At 46.7% G+C, this 22,443-nt stretch overlaps 2 protein-coding genes across 2 annotated transcripts in view; both read left to right on the top strand.

Moving 5' to 3' along the window:
• The window catches only part of cep152 (centrosomal protein 152), a 27,610-nt gene extending 18,122 nt beyond the window's left edge, over positions 1-9,488 (top strand). The window contains exons 23-29 of the mRNA XM_042110439.1: positions 108-256; positions 568-588; positions 1,474-1,553; positions 1,808-1,890; positions 6,227-6,383; positions 7,723-7,832; positions 8,046-9,488. Coding sequence (XP_041966373.1) covers positions 108-256; positions 568-588; positions 1,474-1,553; positions 1,808-1,890; positions 6,227-6,383; positions 7,723-7,832; positions 8,046-9,067 — 1,622 coding nt within the window. The 3' untranslated portion in view covers positions 9,068-9,488. The remainder of the gene's footprint in view (positions 1-107; positions 257-567; positions 589-1,473; positions 1,554-1,807; positions 1,891-6,226; positions 6,384-7,722; positions 7,833-8,045) is intronic.
• Positions 9,489-9,701: 213 nt separating this feature from the next.
• slc27a2b (solute carrier family 27 member 2b) lies at positions 9,702-22,295 on the top strand. The gene is made up of 10 exons (XM_042110437.1): positions 9,702-10,320; positions 10,581-10,790; positions 12,010-12,168; positions 12,296-12,420; positions 14,373-14,567; positions 14,929-15,019; positions 15,480-15,678; positions 17,186-17,283; positions 17,561-17,691; positions 21,757-22,295. Exons 1-10 carry the CDS (start codon positions 9,858-9,860, stop codon positions 21,931-21,933), a joined length of 1,848 nt encoding a protein of 615 aa, XP_041966371.1. The 5' UTR covers positions 9,702-9,857; the 3' UTR covers positions 21,934-22,295.
• The last annotated feature ends 148 nt before the right edge of the window (positions 22,296-22,443 follow it).

Below are 22,443 nucleotides of genomic sequence, written 5' to 3'. Positions count from 1 at the left end.
CTGGTGGTTGTGTTGACTGAATTCGAGCCCATGTTGTGGTGAGTCTTGCAGGTTGCGTGCTGTAGTGGTTGGAGTTGATGATTATGTGTATGTATGTGTGTGTCCAGACTCGTCAGCGGAGGGCTCGGATGTTCCGTGTGTCAGTAAGCGTTGCTCGGAGACGGCCTCCCGACTGCAGAAGAAGACTCAGGAGCTGCAGAGGCAGCTGGAGAAAGCCTGCAGACAACTGCAGCAGACCACCAGAGACCACCGCACCATCCTGCCTGCACACACTCACAGGTACCACACACACACAGACACCCCTCACACACACACTCACACAGGTATCCTTCACACACTCACAGGTACCACACAAACACACACACACACAGATACACACACATATGGACAACAAACAAGGCCCCAAACACACACAAGATCTTGGCCTGGATCCCACAAATGTTATGGCACTGGAGTTGCTGTGCAGGCTGGCTCCTAATACCAATCCTCAAAAGCTGTTTTCTTACTCACAGTACAGTACAGTACAGACATTCAGCACACACAGTACAGTACAGACATGCAGCACACACAGTGCAGTACAGACATGCAGTTCAATGTGTGTGTGGGGTATGTGTGAGTGTTTGTGTGGGGTATGTGTGAGTGTGTGTGAGGGGTACCTGTGTGAGTGTGTGTGTGTGAGCGTGTGAAAGATACCTGTTTGAGTGTGTGTGTGTGTGTGTGTGCTGAAGAGAGGTGTTTCTCCAGAGAGTGTGTGTGTGATTAATGCCTGATATGTATTCGGGGATGAGGCTCCCACTAGATTGCCGTAGTTCCTCTCCCCGCGCCTTTCCCATCAGCCTCAGGAGGGACTCCAGTCTCGTGGTGCTCTATTCATCAGATCTATAAGATCAGATTAGTTCACAGAACTGGTGAAAAATGACTTTTAACACAGTGGACAGAAACTGCTACTTCTGTGCTGCGTGATGCCTGGTCTGATCAGATATGGTGCAATTTATGAATTAGTTGTGCAACCTCTCCCCTCAGAGCTCAGAGAAACTGCTGCCTGCGTGATGGAGTCACTCTGAGAGGTTTGACGAAAGAGTCTTCCTCAGAAATGGAAAACCACAGGGGAGGAGAGGAGAGGGAATGAGGGGAGAGGAGAGAGAATGAGAGGGGAGGAGAGGAAGAGGATAATGATGAGGAAGGGGAAATGAACAGATAACTAATATGTATGGATCCGAAGACGCCAAACTAAGGCTTTGGGGAAAGTCAGTGATGCTTAAGATCGCAGGGACAAAACTGAATGTGTATATTCCATAGGAACTTCAGTGGGGTATGATGTATGGAAACTGCTTCTGTTCTAGTCAGTGTGTGTGTGTAACCTTTGGTTACAGTGATCATGCAGAGGCTTGCCCAGTGCTCCACTGGAGAGGGGTCAGTTTGGTTAAACATCTTGTGGTGATGGTGTGTGTGTGTGTGTGTGTGTTCTCAGAGGAGCACGAGGAGGTCTTGCGACAGGAAAGGGAAGCCCATGCCAAGGCTGTGGAAGAGGCCAAAAGATCTGCTCAGGAGGAGTGAGTACTACACACACACACACACACACACACACACACACAAATTGGGTTTCGGGGTCATTTGAAATATTTTTTTGTGTCCAACTTTTGGTTGGAGTCGAAAAGCTCACGGTGTGGCGTGGAGGAGCTCTGTGAGTTGGGCTTTAGGTGTTGAGTTGGTTGGGGGTTGGAGTGTGTGTTGTGTCTGAGGTTATGACTGACACAGCCTGTGTGTGTGTGTGTGTGTGTGTGTGTGTGTGTGTGAGTGTGTGCAGAGGTCATGGCGGTCAGAAGAGCCTCCAGGCTGGCCTGGAGGAGATGAAGGAGCAGTACACTGGCGCGGTGGAGAAGATCAGAGGTATGACCCCAAACGCTCACACACACACACACACACACACACACACCAGTGAGCGGAGCGCGAGCGAGCGAGGAGCAGAGCGGATGGAATTTTGTTGGAGCGTGGAGCGCTTTTTAATTTAGAGGCCGGAGCGGCCGCTCTGTTCTGCTCCAATTTCCCTCCGATACCGCTCACACCACGAGTCTGAGGCATGCCCAAATCCACCCAGAATGAATTTCTTCCTAATAAAACCAAGACCGTTAAAACTGGTCATCGAAGCTTGTTGATGGGGATGGAGTTCGTGGTCGATTCGGACAAATAAAGGCCGGTCCCCAAATACAAGCCAGGGTAATAATTGCCTACCAGTAGGACTATCAGTCCACGAGCACTAGAAGACATTGTTTCGATTTAACTCAATGAAATAAGAGCTCATCTCTTTATATTATTGGCTGGTTTAATACTGTTGCCAATGAAAAGTCGTTGTCCTACAACATGGGTCTCCAACATGTCGCTCTCAAGCTCAGTCGCTTGCCGCCCTCTTCTGAGCTTGCAAGAGGCTGAGAAAAAGTAAATTAAATCCCAAACCAAACCGAAAGTCTTCTGCTTTTGATAGCCTACCGGTATGCCGCTCCAAACGAAACGCATGTCTCACAATGAAATGCACGTAAGAAATAAAGGCCTGCCTCGAATATAAGCCCGCCCCAAATAAATAAGTAAATAAAAGACCTTGGCCATAACTTGAGGATTTACGGAGGTACTAACAATGTACTGTAGAGCAATGTGGTGACACTGTTCCAGTGAGTAAAGATTAATTTTGGAATCTAAGAAGACATTTCGCGGAAACATGAGGGTGTGCTACGGGAACACACGCAGAGCAAAGAAAAATGTTGTTCGTTGTTACACTTGTCTATGTTTTAAAATAAATGTTCTATGAGTGAAACATACAGGTGCTGGTCATATTAGGATATCATGAAAAAGTTGATTTATTTCAGTAATTCCATTCAAAAAGTGAAACTTGTATAATGTATACATTTATTCCACGCAGACTGATATATTTCAAGTGTTTTTTTCTTTTAATTTTGATGATTATAACTGACAACTAATGAAAACCTTAAATTCAGTATCTCAGAAAATTAGAATATTGTGAAAAAGTTCAATATTGAAGACACCTGGTGCCACACTCTAATCAGCTAATTAACTCAAAACACCTGTAAAGGCTTTTAAATGGTCTCAGTCTGGTTCTGTAGGCTACACAATCATGGGGAAGACTTCTGACTTGACAGTTGCCCAAAAGACGACCACTGATACCTTGCACAAGGAGGGCAAGACACAAACGGTCATTGCTAAAGAGGCTGGCTGTTCACAGAGCTCTGTGTCCAAGCACATTAATAGAGAGGTGAAGGGTAGGATGTGGTAGAAAAAAGTGTACAAGCAATAGGGATTAACTGCACCCTGGAGAGGATTGTGAAACAAAACCCATTCAAAAATGTGGGGGAGATGCACAAAGAGTGGACTGCAGCTGGAGTCAGTGCTTCAAGAACCACCACGCACAGACGTATGCAAGACATACTGTAGGTTTTAGCTGTAGCATTCCTTGTGTCAAGCCACTCTTGAACAAGACAGGGCGTCAGAAGCGTCTCTCCTGGGCTAAAGACAAAAAGGACTGGACTGCTGCTGAGTGGTCCAAAGTTATGTTCTCTGATGAAAGTAAATTTTGTATTTCCTTTGGAAATCAAGGTCCCAGAGTCTGGAGGAAGAGAGGAGAGGCACAGAATCCACGTTGCTTGAAGTCCAGTGTAAAGTTTCCAGTCAGTGATGGTTTGGGGTGCCATGTCATCTGCTGGTGTTGGTCCACTGTGTTTTCTGAGGTCCAAGGTCAACGCAGCCATCTACCAGGAAGTTTTAGAGCACTTCATGCTTCCTGCTGCTGACCAACTTTATGGACATGCAGATTTAATTTTCCAACAGGACTTGGCACCTGCACACAGTGACCATGGTATCCCTGTTCTTAATTGGCCAGCAAACTCGCCTGACCTTAACCCCATAGAAAATCTATGGGGTATTGTGAAGAGGAAGATGCGATACGCCAGACCCAACAATGCAGAAGAGCTGAAGGCCACTATCAGAGCAACCTGGGCTCTCATAACACCTGAGCAGTGCCACAGACTGATCGACTCCATGCCACACCGCATTGCTGCACTAATTCAGGCAAAAGGAGCCCCAACTAAGTATTGAGTGCTGTACATGCTCATACTTTTCATGTTCATACTTTTCAGTTGGCCAACATTTCTAAAGAAACTTTTTTTGTATCGGTCTTAAGTAATATTCTAATTTTCTGAGATACTGAATTTGGGATTTTCATTAGTTGTAGATGTAAAAGAAATAAACATTTGAAATATATCAGTCTGTGTGTAATGAATGAATATAATATACAAGTTTCACTTTTTTTGGAATTGCTGACATAAATCAACTTTTTGATAATATTCGAATTATATGACCAGCACCTGTATTGCCTATGCTCTTAGTTCTTTAGGATTTAAGTTTTCTGTTTAAGGTGACAATTCGGCTTGTAGATTATTTCTCCCTTTTTTAAATTGGAGCGAGCGTGGAGCGATTTTACTGGAGCGGGAGGATTTTTAAGTGGAGCGGGGAGTGAAATTGAGCAGCTCAGCTCACCGCTCAGCTCCGCTCACTAGCTCTGACACACACACACACACACACCAGTACCTCTCCACTCACAGCCTGCGTCCACACACACACACAAGCTACACTACACCTAACACTTGCAGTTGTTTGGAGAAACAATGTGCTGCTGGTCTGGCTGAGTGGATGTAGTTAATCATGCTGGTCTGGCTGAGTGGATGTAGTTAATCATGCTGGTGTGGTGGTGAGTGGATGTAGTTAATCATGCTTGTGTGGTGGTGAGTGGCTGAGTGTTCGGACACATACACTATGTGTATACTGTACTGTAGTGGCTGCTGTGCATCACCCAGGTGGGTGTTACACATTGGTGGTCATTAGCCCTTTAGGCGCCTGGGTTAAAAAGAAATTGGATTTTTACATCAAAATTTCAAAAGGCCATGGCTTGAAAGTGGTCAGAGATAAAGTCCTACTGTAAATGTGAAAATCATTGAGTATGAACAAAAGTTTATGAAGGGGTTAAATTTACCCATCTAATTTGCATATTATGATTTCACTGGATGGCAACCACTTCGAATTATGCACCTTTCAGTAAATACTGGATGTTGAATATATTTGAGCAGTTTTACTTTCTTTTTTGTCATTTCACCCACATAACAAATGAACAGGAAAACAGTCACATGTAAACCAACAATAGTAAACTATTACTATAACCACAAACCCTATGCTACTATACAATAAAGTTGCCTGGCCAAATCATCTTTGTAGTTCTTCAGAGCCCTATTTTTACTACCCCTACCATGTCCATTACGGACACTATCATCACTATTACCACTGGCACCTCCAGCTATGTTGGGCAGAGGGTCGAAATAAGCATGGTATGCCTAGTGGAGACTGTCGTATACGCGCAAACACGCACCATTCACAGCACCGTGACCACCGACACACCGTGACCATCACTGTCAATAGATGATCGATCATATTCTCCAAAAGGCAGATATTCTCCGTCAGAATTGGAATAGGTGAATAACAGACTCATGACTTTATCACACGTGAACTTTTTTTTCAACTTTTCGCGATGGAAGTGCTGTGGGCCGTAGTTCTGCAGAAATTGAAGCAGAACTACGGCCCACATCGCTTCCATGTCATTACAAAGAAATGCACGTCTACTTCCTGTTTCTCGCGTGGTAATACAATAACTTCCTGAAAACTTTGTACAAATGAGATGTGTCCCCGTACATGGATCTATCGTCTGTTTTAATCAGTGACGTTGTTGGTCGCAATTTTGCGACTTTGGCGGTTGGAGGGTAAATGAGGTTCAAGTGAATAAGTATAAGTATAGTATATATATACTCCTGTGAGGGAAATTTGGTCTCTGCATTTATCCCAATCTGTGAATTAATGAAACACACTCAGCACACAGTGAACACAGTGAGGTGAAGCACACACTAATCCCAGCGCAGTAAGCTGCCTGCTACAGCGGCGCTCGGGGAGCAGTGAGGGGTTAGGTTCCTTGCTCAAGGGCACTTGAGCCGTGCCTACTGGTCGGGGTTCGAACCGGCAACCCTCTGGTTACAAGTCCGAAGCACTAACCAATAGGCCACGGCTGCCCCAATTAGAATATAAGCGATATTTACAAATGCAGTGTGTTCTGTGTGTGTTTGTGTGTGTGTGTGTGTGTGTGTGTGTGTGTGTATGTGTGTGTGTGTGTGTGCAGGGGATATGCTGCGGTATCTGCAGGAGAGTAAGGAGCGTGCGGCAGAGCTGATCCGTGGGGAGGTGCAGAGGGAGCGCCAGGAGACGGCCAGACGCATGCGGCGATACTACCTCACCTGCCTGCAGGAGCTGCTGCACGATGGGGGGCACGCCAACGGGTGAGGGGGTGTAGGGGGGGCACAGCAGAGTGGGGGCACGCCAACGGGTGAGGGGTGTAGGGGGGGCACAGCAGAGTGGGGGCACGCCAACGGGTGAGGGGTGTAGGGGGGGCACAGCAGAGTGGGGGCACGCCAACGGGTGAGGGGGTGTAGGGGGGGCACAGCAGAGTGGGGGCACGCCAACGGGTGAGGGGGTGTAGGGGGGGCACAGCAGAGTGGGGGCACGCCAACGTGTGAGGGGGTGTAGGGGGGGCACAGCAGAGTGGGGGCACGCCAACCGGTGAGGGGGTGTAGGGGGGGCACAGCAGAGTGGGGGCACAGCAGAGTGGGGGCACGCCAACGGGTGAGGGGTGTAGGGGGGGCCAACGGGTGAGGGGTGTAGGGGGGGCACAGCAGAGTGGGGGCACGCCAACCGGTGAGGGGGTGTAGGGGGCACAAGAGCGGGTAAAGGGGGAGTGAAAAGTGAGAGGTTGAGGAGTGGGGTTTGCTTTGCTTATTACTTTAGGTGGGAGTTTGAATAGAGAACAGAGAAAAAGTCAGAGGACTTGAGTCTTTCCACATCGAAATGTAGGTAGACTAGCCAGTCACACCTTTTTATTTGTTTTATTTCTCTTTCCATATTGTAAACTGTAATCTCTATAAATGTCAGTGTCTCAGGGACCTCAGGACGACTACTTGCGGTCAGTTGAAATTGAACTAATGGGCCCTGGTGACACCTGAGCTGCGTCCGGCTGCTGGTTATGCATTAACACTGCTGTGATGTGTGTGGTGTGGTGTGATGTGTGGTGTCTGTGATGTGTGATGTGTGGTATGCGTCTCTGAAGCTGGGCTGTTGATGTGTGTGATGTGTTGTGTGTGTGATGTGTGGTGTGCGTCTCTGAAGCTGGGCTGTTGATGTGTGGTGTGATGTGTGGTGTGTGATGTGTGGTGTGCGCCTCTGAAGCTGGGCTGTTGATGTGTGTGATGTGTGGTGTGCGTCTCTGAAGCTGGGCTGTTGATGTGTGTGATGTGTGTGGTGTGTGATGTGTGGTGTGCGTCTCTGAAGCTGGGCTGTTGATGTGTGTGATGTGTGTGGTGTGTGATGTGTGCGTTTCTGAAGCTGGGCTGTTGATGTGTGTGGTGTGTGTTTCTGAAGCTGGGCTGTTGATGTGTGTGATGTGTGGTGTGTGTGGTGTGCGTCTCTGAAGCTGGGCTGTTGATGTGTGTGGTGTGTGATGTGTGGTGTGCGTTTCTGAAGCTGGGCTGTTGATGTGTGTGGTGTGTGATGTGTGGTGTGCGTTTCTGAAGCTGGGCTGTTGATGTGTGTGATTATGACACCGCTGTCCTCCCGCCCTCCCAGCGCTGCTGAGAAGAAAATCATTAACGCAGCCAGCAAACTAGCCGCCATGGCCAAAGTCTTGGAGACGCCCATGAACAAGAAGAAACTCGGCAAGAGCCAAACCGCCCAAGGTGTGGGTGTGTGTGTGTGTGTGTGTGTGTGTGTGCGTGCGCGTTCAGTCCATGGGTTTTAATGTTTGCCCCCTCCACAGAAAAAAAGAGTAAAGAATGTTGTTATTTTTGTTTATTAGTATTAGTAAGAATGCATTATTATTGTCCTGTTTGTATAAACGTGTCTGCCAAGTCAACTTCAACCTATTAATGACCTTTGACCCCTGTGTGCAGAGGAAGCCAACCTCATCAGTGTTCCAGGCCAGACTCCCAGAGTTCCCTCTGGCCTGGCCCCTACCTCTGCGCTGGGAGACCCTGTAGGAGTAAGGCCTCAGGCCCTGGCCTGTGTCAGAGAGGCTTCGGAGAGCAGTGGCCAATCAAACGCTTGCGCCATCTCGGCCCCAGAAAGCAGCAGCCTGCCCAGGGGCCTGGGGGACCGCACGGCCTCAGAGAGCAGGGGGGCCCCCAGAGAGCAGCCCCAGGGCCTGAGGGGCCCCACGCCTCCACAACTGAAGCCTCCGGCCTCCCAGAAGCCCCCCATGTCCGCCGCACCCCCCCCCTCCTCGTCCTCGGCGCACGGCGGGCGCCAGAGGGCAGACGCCAGCCGGGCACACGTCACCCTGAGGAGCCAGCACAGGGAGCGGGAGAGAGAGAAGGAGCCACCGCAGCAGCGTCCACGCCGCTCTGACTCGGATCCAGGGAGGCCCACTGACCTGCTGGCCCACTCACACCTGCACCAGGAGGCCCACTCACACCTGCACCAGGAGGCCCACTCACACCTGCACCAGGAGGCCCACTCACACCTGCACCAGGAGTCATCCTTCGCCCAGGAGCCTCCGGTCAGGGACGGGGGCCAGAGTGAATGGAGCATCGCCATTGCTGGCTCGTACTTGCCCCCGCACACACACACTCTCAGTAGCAGCGCTGGCTCCTACCAGCCCGCACACACACACTCGCACACACACGCACTCACACTCAGTACCAGCGCTGGCTCCTACCTTCCCCAGCGCACACACACTCCTGTAGCAGACCTGTTTGGGCCGCTGTCTGCGTTAGGGACAGAGTTTGACGTGTGCGGCAGCTTCCTGGGAGACGCCACTGACTCCACCATCTACAGGCAGATTGTTAAGGCGACGTCGGGCCTCCCGGAGGGGTTGGGCCGACTCGCTCCTAAGAGCCTCTTCGAGCTGAAAGGGCCGCAGCAGGACAGCGGCTTCAGCAGCCCCCCCTCCCAGCTGAGGAAGAGACCTGCCTGAGGAGACACACACACACACACACAGTCTCCACTTTGGACCTCTCATTCGGTCTTTCACAAGCTCTGCTTTGGGCTGTGTTGGCAAGCCAGAGCGGAGATCTGTTTTTATATTTGTTTACACTCACCAGAGGGGGGGGCTTGAGGAATGTGAAGTTTGTGTCAGAATCAAGTGCCTTGTCTGCATAAACTGGTACACTGGCCCTCCAGAGTGCAAGAATTGCTTTTATTGTATTTATGATGTAAAATAAGTTTATTCATTTTAAGTGTTCTTCCATTTGTTTTTATACCAGTCGCTATGATTTGTGTTGGATCCCAGTCTGTTATCTTCCCCAATTAAATGTTTTTTGTTTTTTTATACCAGTTGCTATGATTTGTGTTTTGGATCCCAGTCCGTTGTCTTCCCTAATTAAATGGCTTTTATGCAGAAACGTGTGGTGTGCATTTAATGTGACGCAAATTGATCAGTCATTGTCTTTCCCTGCGCTCCAAGACTGGTTATGTAAAATCCAAAACAATGGCAGATGTTATTCTGATTGAATAATGTTTCACGTGATCACTTCCAAACACGTGTTCAGACACCCTTCCTCAAAGTTCACCGATAACGCATATTGAACGCAGCTTGTTTTCTTATCAACTCTGTCCGAGTTACCCAACCCATGAGCCACCGAACGAGTTCACAATGTTGATTAACCAGTTTGTGCAACGGCAGCGGTCTGACGGATCGACTGTCACCCTGCTCATAACCACTTAAGGATAACTTGGTCTCTGCAACATACCGCAACTCCGTTACAATGCTGACATGGCTGATCTTTCTTGCTGTGTTGCTGATAGTTCTATATCGATTTCCATATTTTCTAAAAGACTTACAATACGGCGTTCAGACGACTCTAGTTGGGTATCGGTTAGCTAAATACGCACAGTCAAACCCGTACTTTACATTATTGGATCGTTTTTTGGAAACGGTAAGTTGTCACCCTCAAAAGACTTTTATTTCTTTCAAAGATGAAAATTTCTCCTATCAGGAGACAGACCGGCAGAGCAATCGGATCGCTAGGGCGCTCCGGGAGCACGCTGGCGTCAGGCAGGGCGACACCGTCGCGCTTCTCCTGGGCAACGAGCCCGTTTTCCTGTGGACTTGGTTGGGCCTGACCAAGCTCGGGTGTTCTGCAGCGCTCCTCAACTACAACCTGAGGTCCAGATCTCTCCTCCACTGTTTCTCCTGCTGCGGCGCCAAAGTGCTGCTCGCAGCTGCAGGTACAGCTCCGCTCCGCGGAGGTCAAGAATAGTCATTCCCTTCGTTTAAAAAGCAGTTTTAAAAACATGTGATGGTGTCAGTAAAATCAGTTAATGGTGAAAAAGGACCTTTCTGAAAGAAGAGGAATGCTGAAGTTACTAGTTCAGAACCTGTATTACCGGTCATGGTCATGCCAGGCTGTTTATAGTCTCATTCACTCCTTGTGTGCTGTAAGTCAGGAGTGCTACAGGTTACTCAATTCCCTCCACCTTCTCCTCAGAGCTCAGAGATGCGGTGGAGGAGGTGCTTCCTGTGCTGACAGAACAAGGGGTCACCGTCTTTCTCTTCACGGAGGTGTGTGAAACTGTTGGCATGGAAACCCTCTCAGACAAGATCCGCCTGGCCTCAGATACCCCCCTGCCCTCTGACCTCAGGGCCAACGTGACCTTTTCCAGCCCCGCCGTGTACATCTACACCTCTGGCACTACAGGTGACCACACACACACCTCACACACACATCACTACAGGTGAACACACACACCTCACACACACCTCACTACAGGTGACCACACACACACCTCACTACAGGTGAACACACACCTTACCTCACTACAGGTGACACCACACATCTCAGGCAGTACAGGTGAACACACATACCTCACTACAGATGACACCACACACCTCAGGCACTGTGACAATCTAATGACAATTATGGTGGAGTTCTTGTGATATTGTGGGGCTGTTTTTATTCCGAAGGCGCTGGGATCCTTTTTCAAGGTGCATGGTATTATGAACTCCAAGAACAATCTGATTTTCTTTTATGAAAATCTGTCAATATCTGCCAAGATACTAAAAGTGGGTCATGATCACTTGATCATGATCACATGATCACCACTTGGATCATTCATCAGGTCAATAAACCAAAACATGTCCAAAACAAAAATGGCTTACTGAACACAAAATCAAGCTTCTACCATTGCCATCTCAGTCCCTTAATCTAAAACAGTGGTGTGAGTCAAAGAGGAGAAAGCACAAGTGAGGATCTAGGAATCTGGACGATCTGGAGAGATTTTGTAAGGAGGAATGGTCTCAAACCCTTTGCATTATGGGATGTCATTACCCTGGAAATCCAGAGTTTCCAGCAATGATGCACGTTACTTTTACCCCTTGCATCCCGGGGAACTCGGCGTATCTGATATAGGCTGTCTAGACGCGAGCTAAACTGATGACAACAGAGCAACGTTGGTCGTAGTGTCGTCCAAGTGCGTCGAAGTCCGGAATCATTCAGAGGAAACATTGGTCTAGTGTTATCCAATTGCGTGCAGTGAGATTTTCAAATGCATGCTTGGTGCCACTCTTCGAGTTCGTGGCCAGACCCTTAATCTTTCTAGATTACCAGGGTCTGGATTTTCCAGGCTAGGATGTCATTGGAGAATATTATGTTTATATATGTATAACTGTTTTGCGGGGGGGGGGGATGTTATGGCCTTGTTACAAGTGACCACCACACACACACCTCACTCACACTACAGGTAACTACACACACCTCAGGCAGTACAGGTGACCACACACATCTCACACACACACACCTCACTATAGGCGACCACACACACGCCTCACTACAGGTAACTTCACACATCATGCCATTCTAAGTGGTACCCGTATGTGATGCCATTCTAACCGGTGCCCGCTGGTGTGCTGCCCTGCAGGCCTGCCCAAGGCTGCGGTGATCAGTCATCAGAGGCTGTGGGTGATGTCCTCCCTGCAGTCTATTGTGGGCGTGTGCTCTGACGACGTTGTCTACGTGAACCTGCCTCTCTACCACACGGCCGGTTTCGCCCTCGGATTCACCGGCGCCATCGAACGAGGTGAGTCAGCGCCCGCGGGAGACACACTCACACACCCAGAGGACACACACACACACGCAGAGGACACACACACACTCAAACTGTACTCTGTTTAAACAGGTTGTCGTGTCTATTCTCTCATTCACAGGTGCAAGCCTCGTGCTGCGGAACAAGTTCTCTGCGTCGCAGTTCTGGGATGACTGCAGGAAGTACAACGTGACGGTCATGCAGTACATCGGCGAGACCATGCGCTACCTCTGCAACACTCCGAAGGTAGGCGACCCCACCACCGCCTGACCCGGGGTCCACAGCTGAGGGCTGTCCAGAGGACATTAAGCCTGGTGGCATTTCTCCAACTCAAAGCCAAATGCTGGAACAGCTTGTTATGAGTCATTAGGTTGCAGAATTATATTTGAGAAATGAATCGTGAAGAAACATTAAGATCACTACAAATTGTATCTGCTTTATTGACGGTTTTTGATGGTTAAGTCCTTGTCAATTGTTCACACAGTCAGCCTTTTGCTGCTGTGTCTGGCCCCCCAAAACCTCCTCCAGGGGACGGAGCCTTTGTGGTTCTCTCTGGCACTCCAGAAATTGGATTCCGGCTTGGCCTCCTCCTTCCTGTCTCCAACCTCTGGCCTCAAGACTCTCTCCTTTTCTCCTTTGTCTTTCAGTCCTTCTGAAGCTAAACATAACGGGGGAACAATTTATTCAAATTCAATGCTGAACCATTTTGATGTTTTGTGAGCATACTTTTTAGGGAGCCCACTTATTGCTCCGAGCTCAAGGCTACTTCTTACACTCAATAAGAGCAGATGTCTTCTACTCACAGCTTTTACATCGTCATCCCTCTGTTCATTTCTCTCAGAGTCTTCCAACTCTTTGTCCAAGAATGTATCAAGGTCATGAAGAACATTTAGGACGTCTCCTGGGATCTCCATGGGCAGAGTTAGTCCTTCTGCCCTCTCCCTAGCCCTCTTGTCCAGGCCAGTTCTGCCATCCTCGACCTGCTTCAGCTCCTTTATTAGGAGCTTTTGGAGTTCCTTTTTGTTTTTATTTTTATTTTCACCCATGTCCATGTCCATCAACGTTAACCCCCAAAGCCTCCAGCTCTCTCTTCAGTTCCTCCAGTCTGTATTTTTTCACACGCTTCTTAATGGCTCTATCTGAACTGTGCTCATCCTGCCGTGCTGCTAGGCAGCAGGCTAAGAACCAGCAGAACCACATTCAAATCAGATCACCCGAAATCAAAGTCCGAAAATCAATTTATCAACAAATCTGAAACCAGCCAACTTCTACACAAAGTCAAGAAAGAGTGAACAAAAGTTTCAGTTTACCCTGTGCTGTGTGTCAATGAGGTATGAGCTACACCAGGCGCGTAACTGAAGCGTTCCGTTCGCAACGCGTAAAATCCATTTTAGATGAATGGTCTATTTTTTTCGAACGTACGCCCCACTGTCACGTCTGGTGTAGCTACTTCCATTGATTATAATGGAAGCTAATTGTTGCAGCAGACACAACACGAACGAAACGCTTCAGTTACGCGCCTGGTGTAGCTCAGCCCTGAGATTCTGATGTTGCCTAGCCACCTTTGTGATCCTAAACGGAATGGTATGATACAAGACTATTGTTACCAGTTAAATGCATCATTCATTGGAATCTTTGTGAAAGGTGGTAAATTATAACAAAAAAGTTTCAGTTACACGCTTAGCTTAAATTTACATATTTGACATTAATAAATGAGTGAACTATCCAAAATATATTTATATGTTGCGCTGATATTTGGCCACACACATCTACACCAAGATGAGCTGAAAAAGTTGTAATATAATATCTGTTCTGGGTTGGCAGGTCTGCAAATGTGTGCATATTATCACCACCTGACTTACCTCTTCAACTGACCTAAGACAGAATATAAAGTGACACTTCAATACTGCAGAACCACTATGTTATGATGCTGTGTGCAGAACCACTATGTTATGATGCTGTGTGCAGCTGTGTGCAGAACCACTATGTTATGATGCTGTGTGCAGATTCTAGACATTTTAAGCCATGTTTATCGTCTTTTCTCTTTTTTCCGTCTTGCCATTACATTACATTACATTTACATTAACTTTAACATTTATTAATTCAGAAGACACTTTTATCCAAAGTGACTTACAAAAATGAGGAATAACATTCAAGCTACATCATGCTCAGCTCCTGTGTTGTGTGCCTTCCTGCAGTCGCCCATTGACCCGGTGCACAACGTGCGGATCGCCTTTGGGAACGGCCTACGTGCGGATGTGTGGCGGGACTTCCTGCAGCGCTTCGGCCACGTGGAGATCCGAGAGCTGTACGCAGCCACCGAGGGCAACATGAGCTTCATCAACTACGCCGGCAAGATCGGGGCTGTGGGCCGCGTCAACCCACTCCACAAGGTACAGTACACGCATCACCCTGGCAACCTAAGGATGAGCAATCACACTGGTCAGTGCGATAGAAAGATAGATAGATACTAGATAGATGATCCTGAGGGAAATATAGCCATCCAGTAGCTTGACACACTCATTCACACACAAGAAAAACACTCACAACACTTGTTAGGATGGACATACAATGAAACACACACACATGCACGTTTGTAGAGGCTAATATAGCCAGTACAAGAGAGCCTGAATGCAGTATGGCATGTTATGGTCAAGCCATAGAGAGGCAGAGTCCCCTCCAGTAGTCCACTTCTGTGAGGAGTTGACCAGCTGTATGGAAAGTGTGTTCGTATGATAAATCTGTTTTCCTCAGAGGCTGTTTCCGTTCGCCGTGATCCAGTACGACCTGGAGAAGGAGGAGCCGGTCAGGAACGCAGAGGGCTTGTGCATAGAGTCGCCCCGAGGTACCGTCGCACCGTATGCCCCAGTGCCCTCACCTGTCTTACACACCTGAACACACAACAGGGCCCTCACCTGTCTTACACACCTGAACACACAGCAGGGCCCTCACCTGTCTTACACATCTGAACACACAGCAGGGCCAGTTTGACCTCACCTGTCTTACACACCTGAACACACAGCAGGGCCCTCACCTGTCTTACACATCTGAACACACAGCAGGGCCAGTTTGACCTCACCTGTCTTACACACCTGAACACACAGCAGGGCCCTCACCTGTCTTACACACCTATACACACAACAGTGCCCTCACCTGTCTTACACACCTGAACACACAACAGTGCCCTCACACACAACAGGGCCCTCACCTGTCTTACACACCTGAACACCCACTGGTCAAACTGGCCAGAGAGAGCCGGGGGGTGTCGGGGTGTCCCTCACACGTGCATGTGTGTGTGTGTGCAGGTGAGACAGGACTGATGGTGGCGCGCATCACTCAGAAGGCACCGTTCTCGGGCTACGCCAGGGACCTGAAGCAGACGGAGCGGAAGAAGCTGCACGACGTGCTGGAGAAAGGAGACGTGTACTTCAACAGTGGAGATCTGCTCATGGTCGCCCACGACAACTTCCTCTACTTCCAGGATCGCGTTGGAGACACATTCAGGTCAGCCCTCAGTCTAGTCTGTGGATGAGTGTGTCAAGTCAAGTCAAGTCAAGTCAAGTTTATTTATATAGCACATTTCATACACAGAGGTCATTCAATGTGCTTTACATAAACAAAACCAAACGATAATAACAAATAAAAGCATAGAAGGGCAATATAGTCAAAGAATAGTTAAAAGGTAAAGATCATAATAAAAAGAAAACATAAAACACAAGGTAAAATCATTTAAAAATAAAGAATAATTAGTAAGCAAAAACAAAGGCAAAAGTAGTAAAAAAAAGTAATAAAAGACAAAGTAGAATAATTATCGAGGCAGATTCAGAATTTGTAACTCGGCACAGTTAGCAGAAAGCGTCTGAGAACAGTTTGGTCTTAAGTCTAGATTTAAAACTGGCTACAGTTGGGGCCTTTTTAATGTCATCCGAAAGTTGGTTCCACAGCTGAGCCGCATAGCAGCTAAAAGCTGCTTCACCATGTTTAGTTCTAACTGTAGGTTTTACTAGCAGGTTTTTCACCTGGGACCTGAGAGGACGAGAAGGTGTGTACTGCTGAAGCATGTCTGACAAGTATTTAGGTCCTGCTCCATTTACTGATTTATAAACAAGCAATAGTGCTTTAAAGTCAATTCTGTGACTTACTGGAAGCCAGTGCAAGGACTTAAGAATTGGAGTAATGTGGTCAGTTCTTTTAGTTTTTGTTAGAGTCCTAGCTGCTGCATTTTGTATCACCTGAAGTTGTTTAATAGTCTTTTTAGGAAGGCCTGTGAACAGTCCATTGCAGTAATCAACCCTGCTGGAGATAAATGCATGAATGAGTTTTTCTAAGTCATGTTTTGACATCAGCGGTGTGTGGGTGTAAGTGTGTGTGTGTGTGTGTGTGTGTGTGTGTGTGTGTGTGTGTGTCAATAGTGGTTGGATGTGGATTAGTGTGTGTGTGTGTGTGTGTGTGTGTCAATAGTGGTTGGATGTGGATGAGTGTGTGTGTGTGTGTGTGTGTGTGGGTGTATGTTGGTGGATGTGCATGAGTGTTCTTGGATAAGTGGGTTTGTGTGTGGTGGGGGGCGGTGCTTTGTGCAAGTGAGTGAGAGTGTTTGTTGGTGGGTGACTGTTACTGGGTGACTGTCTATGTGTGAGAGAGTGTTACTGGGTGAGTGTGTGTGTGTGAGTGTTATTGAATAAGTTATTTTGGATGTGAGTGATTTAGTGTTTTAGTTAATGCAGTGTTAACCCTGGCATGTGTGTGTGTGTGTGTGTGTGTAACAGTCAGATGGACAGCAGACAAAGTGATATGTCCTTCACCGTCACATGTCCTGGGATGCACCATTTCATGTTGACAAAGAGTGTGAGCCTCCACCTTTGCGTTTGCCACTTTGTTTTGGGTCCCTGTCCGCCGTCCACAGTTAGTGCAGTGTTAACTCTGGTGTGTGTGTGTGTGTGTGTGTGTGTGTGTGTGTGTGTGTGTGTGTGTGTTAGTTAGTGCAGTGTTAACTCTGATGTTGATGTCCCAGGTGGAAGGGAGAGAATGTGGCGACTAATGAAATCTCAGACATCCTCACTATGATGTCATCCATCACAGAGGCCAATGTGTATGGCGTCAAAGTGCCAGGTGAGACTCCTCTTCCCCCCACTATCCACATCCCCTCATCTCCTCCTCTAATTTCATCTCCTCCTATGATCTCATCTCATCCCTCCTCTAATCTCATCTCAGCTCATCTAATTTAATCTCATCCCTCCTCATCTTCACATCTCATCTCCATGGTGATGTTGTAGAGGTGTGGTAAATGTTCTCTCATCTCATCTCCATGGTGATGCTGTAGAGGTGTGGTAAATGTTTTCTCATTTCATCTCCATGGTGATGTTGGTAAATGTTCTCGTCTCGGCAGGTCATGAGGGCAGGGTCGGGATGGCTGCGGTCACTCTACAGAAGGGAGAGGCGTTTGATGGCAGCAGAGTCTTCAGCCACGTGTGCGCCTACCTGCCAGCCTACGCCCGACCATGCTTCATCAGAATCCAGGTAGCACACACACACACACACACGCGCACACACACACACACACACACACACACACACACACACACACACACACACACACACACACACACACACACACACCATTTTGTTAGCTCTCGTGTCCAATTCTTCAGTTCAGACTGAACTTAATGACAGTACCACAGGGCACAAATGGCCGGTAATTGACTTAGTGGAAGGTCTAGAGACCCACTTTATAGAAGGCCTCATTGCAATAAGAAAGACAGCGTAGTTGCGCAAGGCCCCGGTGCAAGTCTGGCGCTAACCATGCACAGTGACAACTAGCATTCCTACATATCTCAACACACACACACCGACCGAGCACGGAGGGAAAGAAGAGCGCACACACGACATGATCATTATCACCATGGACAGTGACTATTTGCGTAACCTGTACACAGCCTGCGATCGAAAAAACAGAACGCAAACAAATCCATTCAACTGAACACACCACGTTCCCTTGCAGCACAACAATGGCCTCATCAAAGCGCAAACAGACACATACATGATGGCACAGCGGCCATTTAACCACAACTTGATAAGCCGATCAGTTGCCGTAATAAGCAAAAAACAAAACTTGCACTATGCCGTCAGAAGTGAACTTTGCGTGCCTTCTGCTCAGCAAACTCGTTCACTCTTGTGGTGAAATCCAGATTTCTCGCTCTGTTATTTTCAAAGGAGAGTATGGACAATCCACTCAGTCGCTCCTGACCCATGGTACTCAGATAGGTCTTTATCAATTTCAGCTTTGAAAATGACCACTCTCCTGTGGCCAGAGGTGGAAAAAGTACGAAAATATTGTACTCAAGTAAAAGTACCAATACTTTGATGAAATATTACTCAAGTACAAGTTAAGGGGGGGGGGGGGGGGGGGGTACCAGAATAACCAGTTTTACCAGAGACTAAGCAGAGTAGCCTACTGTATGTATGATGTATGTGAGTGATGACAGTGAAGAAGAAACATTTCATGATGGATATAAGCAAAAAGCTCTCCCAAGACCTTTGCAACCTTATTGTTGCAAAACATATCAATGAAACTGGTTACAGATGCATTTCAAAACTTCGGAATCTTCCAGTAAGCAGCATGGGAGCCATTATCTGCAAGTGGAAGGAACATCACTGCATCATCAACCGGCCATGCACTCCTCGCAATATTTCTGACCAGGGAGTCAGAAGGATAATCAATTCCAAGGACCACTCGGAGAAAGCTCCAGAAAGAATTGAAGGCAGCCAATTCAATTAAACAGTTCTGGAAGTAACTAAAAATCAGGAATCTGGAATCTGTTTAGAACAATGGGCCAAAATCATACCTGATACTGCGACTAATACGTTTTGTCATACAGGAAATGTCTTGAAGCTGTCATTACAATTTTCAATTCAGTTATTTTTAAATTATGCATGATTTACTTTTTATTAATTTCGTAGGCTGGCTTTATTTTGTTATATAGAAGTATCTAAATAACCTGTTAAAATGTATTGAAGATGAATTCAGGAAATTGCATCTAGTCCAAAAAAAATTTCTGGGGAGGACCCCCATACCCCCCCTCTGAAATGTCCCACCCACTTTCACAATGCATCCGACGCCCATGGTCCTAGTAGTAGGCTAGATCCCTTTGATACCAATGTTCATTTAACTCTGGGACCCTTGTATCCTATCCTTGTATCCTTGTGTGACACCTTGGTAATGAAAAACATTTTTATAGCCCATCAATATGTAGGCTACTAACCATTTTTGCACAGATAGAAAGGATAACTACTCTCTAACTAGTTACAGATTCCAGCTCGTTCCTTCCCTTTCTTTGCCTTTATAGTGCTTTTTCTTAGCGTGTTCAATACTTTTCCCCTGTGTTATTTCACTTCATTACACGACTCTACTTATGGACTTGTTTGGATTTTTTATGTGTGGATTACCGGAGTTATTACTAATGCCTGGTGAAAATGTTGTGCGCCCTGTATTCCACTTTTCAAGGGCCCTCTCCTCCATTGGGGATACTTCACCCCCCCCCCCCCCTCCCCCCTCCCCCAGTTCGACGCCCAGTTGAACATTCTGCTCGTTTCCAAATATAAAAAAACTCTGTAACTCAACATTGGCCTGCCTGCCTCAGCTGCCTGTGTGCTGGATTACTGTTCACTACAAAGCGACCAAGGATGAGTGCAACTAACTTTGAAAATCAACTACTGCTCAAACTTAAACTCCGGTGATTTTTCACATAGATCTCCATTTCTTCTTTGAAACAATCGGTTTTACCTAGCTTGAGTTGCTGCAGCTACAGCACTACACACTGGGAGCATTAACATGGCTTCCTTAGCTGCTGGCTGCAGCAACTCGAGCTATGACCAAAGTCCTTTTAGGCAAGTACCTCCACTCGGCAGCCATATTGCAACGCTTTTTGGGAACTTATCGGGCATCTATTTCGGCAGAAATGTGTGTGCGTAAGGCTTCACGACACCAATCTTGCTCCAGCGGCAAGATCACAACAGATGATTGGCACGATGTCTTCACAGCACACCACATGATTGGCTCAATGTATTCACAACACACCACATGATTGGCTCAATGTATTCACAACACACCACATGATTGGCTCAATGTATTCACATGTCGACGTTTTGCCACGGAAGGGTTGTGATATGTGTAGACAACTGCCATATTGGCGTTACAAACTAACCCCATGCATTACTATGGAGGACTAGGAGTGCTGTATCTCCTCATTAGATCTCCTCATTTAGTCTCTGGTAAAACTGGTTATTCTGGTACCCCCCCCCAAAAAAAGTAACTTTTTTAACTAAGTAACTTTTACTTAAAGTACATTTTAAATGAACTACTTTTTACTTTTACTTGAGTACATTTTCAGATCGGTATTTTAACTTGTACTTGAGTAATATTTCATCAAAGTATTCATACTTTTTCCACCTCTGTTCATAGGTTAGGCTACACATGTAATCTGATGCATCTCGTGATCCAGCTCCATCTCCATCACTTTCAGAAAGACTGCATGGCGCCAGCTTGATTCATGTCCTGTTGTAGGCTACATGCTGCCCATTATCACTAGGCTAGTGGTTTAGGGCGCGATTTTTTGTTCTCTCCCTTTCTGTTTTCGTTAGTCTTAACTTTTTTTTTTACTCAAGTAACGGATGGGATTTTTGATGTAGCGCAGTACAATACTTCACTCAAAATGTAATCAAGTAAAATTTTAAAAACCGATTTTATAAACTACTTAAAAAATACAAAATACACAGAAAAACTACTCAATACAGTAACGTGAGTAAATGTATTTTGTTACTTTCCACCTCTGCCTGTGGCTACAGTGACTGGTAAGGTGAGGTACAAAAACAATGCTGTGCAAACGTCACTAAATGTTGCTGCCACAGAGCTATGGTCAATGATTGAGACTTTCCAAAACTTTAGTAAGTTTAGTAGTTGACCCTTACCAGTTTACATTTACGAGCATGCGCAGCCTAGCCTACGATAATGAGGTAAAATTTTAAATGATTGGACAAACAGATTTCCCAGCAGGCCATGTTACAACATCTTATAAGTTGGTGATAAAATAATCAATAATGTTATTAGTTGTTATTAATTTTGATTCTAACGTCGAAATGTCATTAGTGAAATCAAAATGATAGAGATAGTGAAGCACATAAATAGCAATCAGTTAGCGAGCTATAGTATAATTTGTAGTTGTGAATGCGTCGTTAATGTTAACAGTTGTTTGATGAGTCTGTATTGGGGAGGGGGGGCCAATCCCAAACCGCGATGGGCCCCTCGAAGAGCCGTGGGCCCCGGTGCATCGCACTGGCTGCACTGTCGAATGATACGCCCTGTGCAACCTCTCCGTCTAGCCACAACGATATGATTAGTACAACAGTAATAATCATCAGTACAGCAGTAGGTATTACACACAGGCGGTACAGGCCCTGATGCCTGAAGACTGATATGTGAAGTAGATAGTTGGGCTCAGGATCTGTTCTCTTTGAAGTGTTCCAGCCTGTCAGCCTGTAAAGCCCTTGTACTGTGTGTGTGTGTGTGTGTGTGTGTGTGTCTGACAGAGCGCTCTGGAAGTCACCGGAACCTTCAAGCAGATGAAGGTGAAGCTGGTGGAGGAAGGTTTCAGTCCAGACGCCGTGCGGGACCCTATCCACTTCCTGGACGAGCGAGAGAAGCGCTATAGCCCCCTCGCAGCGGACATGCACGCCGCCATTCTGCAGGGCTCTGTTAAACTCTAACTGGCCAATGGTCAGTCGGGACTCAAAATCTCACTGGAATAGCTGCTCTCTGCACTGATATATATGATCCATATGCACATCAACCCTTACACAAAATCACTGCAGTTATGGGACAGTTATACTGCAATTTTGCTGCAGAACAAAAGTATTTTCATGTCCAAAATATTTGTGCAGTAAAGTCAAGTGCAGTACTTTGTAGTGCAATGCAGTTTTTTTCATGTCCAAAATATTGCATTTCCTGCATATGAACTACAAATAATTCCTCCAATACTGCAGCCTTGACACTTGTGTGAGGGAATGTTATTTCTAGAATGTGTATTAGCCTACTGTCTGTGAAATAAAACTGTATTTTTAATGATTAATTGTTTTGATTATTGTTTGTATGCTTGTGCTTGACACAGCGAGAGGTTAGAAAAATCATTTGTGGAACAATAGTTTTTCTGAGGACATATCATCATGTTTAGCTTTACAATAGCTAACGTGTCAGAGTTTGCTATCAGTAGCAGATGT

The sequence above is a fragment of the Alosa sapidissima genome, chromosome 11, assembly GCF_018492685.1.
Source record: "Alosa sapidissima isolate fAloSap1 chromosome 11, fAloSap1.pri, whole genome shotgun sequence".
Lineage (NCBI taxonomy): Eukaryota > Metazoa > Chordata > Actinopteri > Clupeiformes > Clupeidae > Alosa > Alosa sapidissima.
Note: the sequence above shows the minus strand (reverse complement) of the source record. Positions and strands in the feature narration are given on the sequence as shown.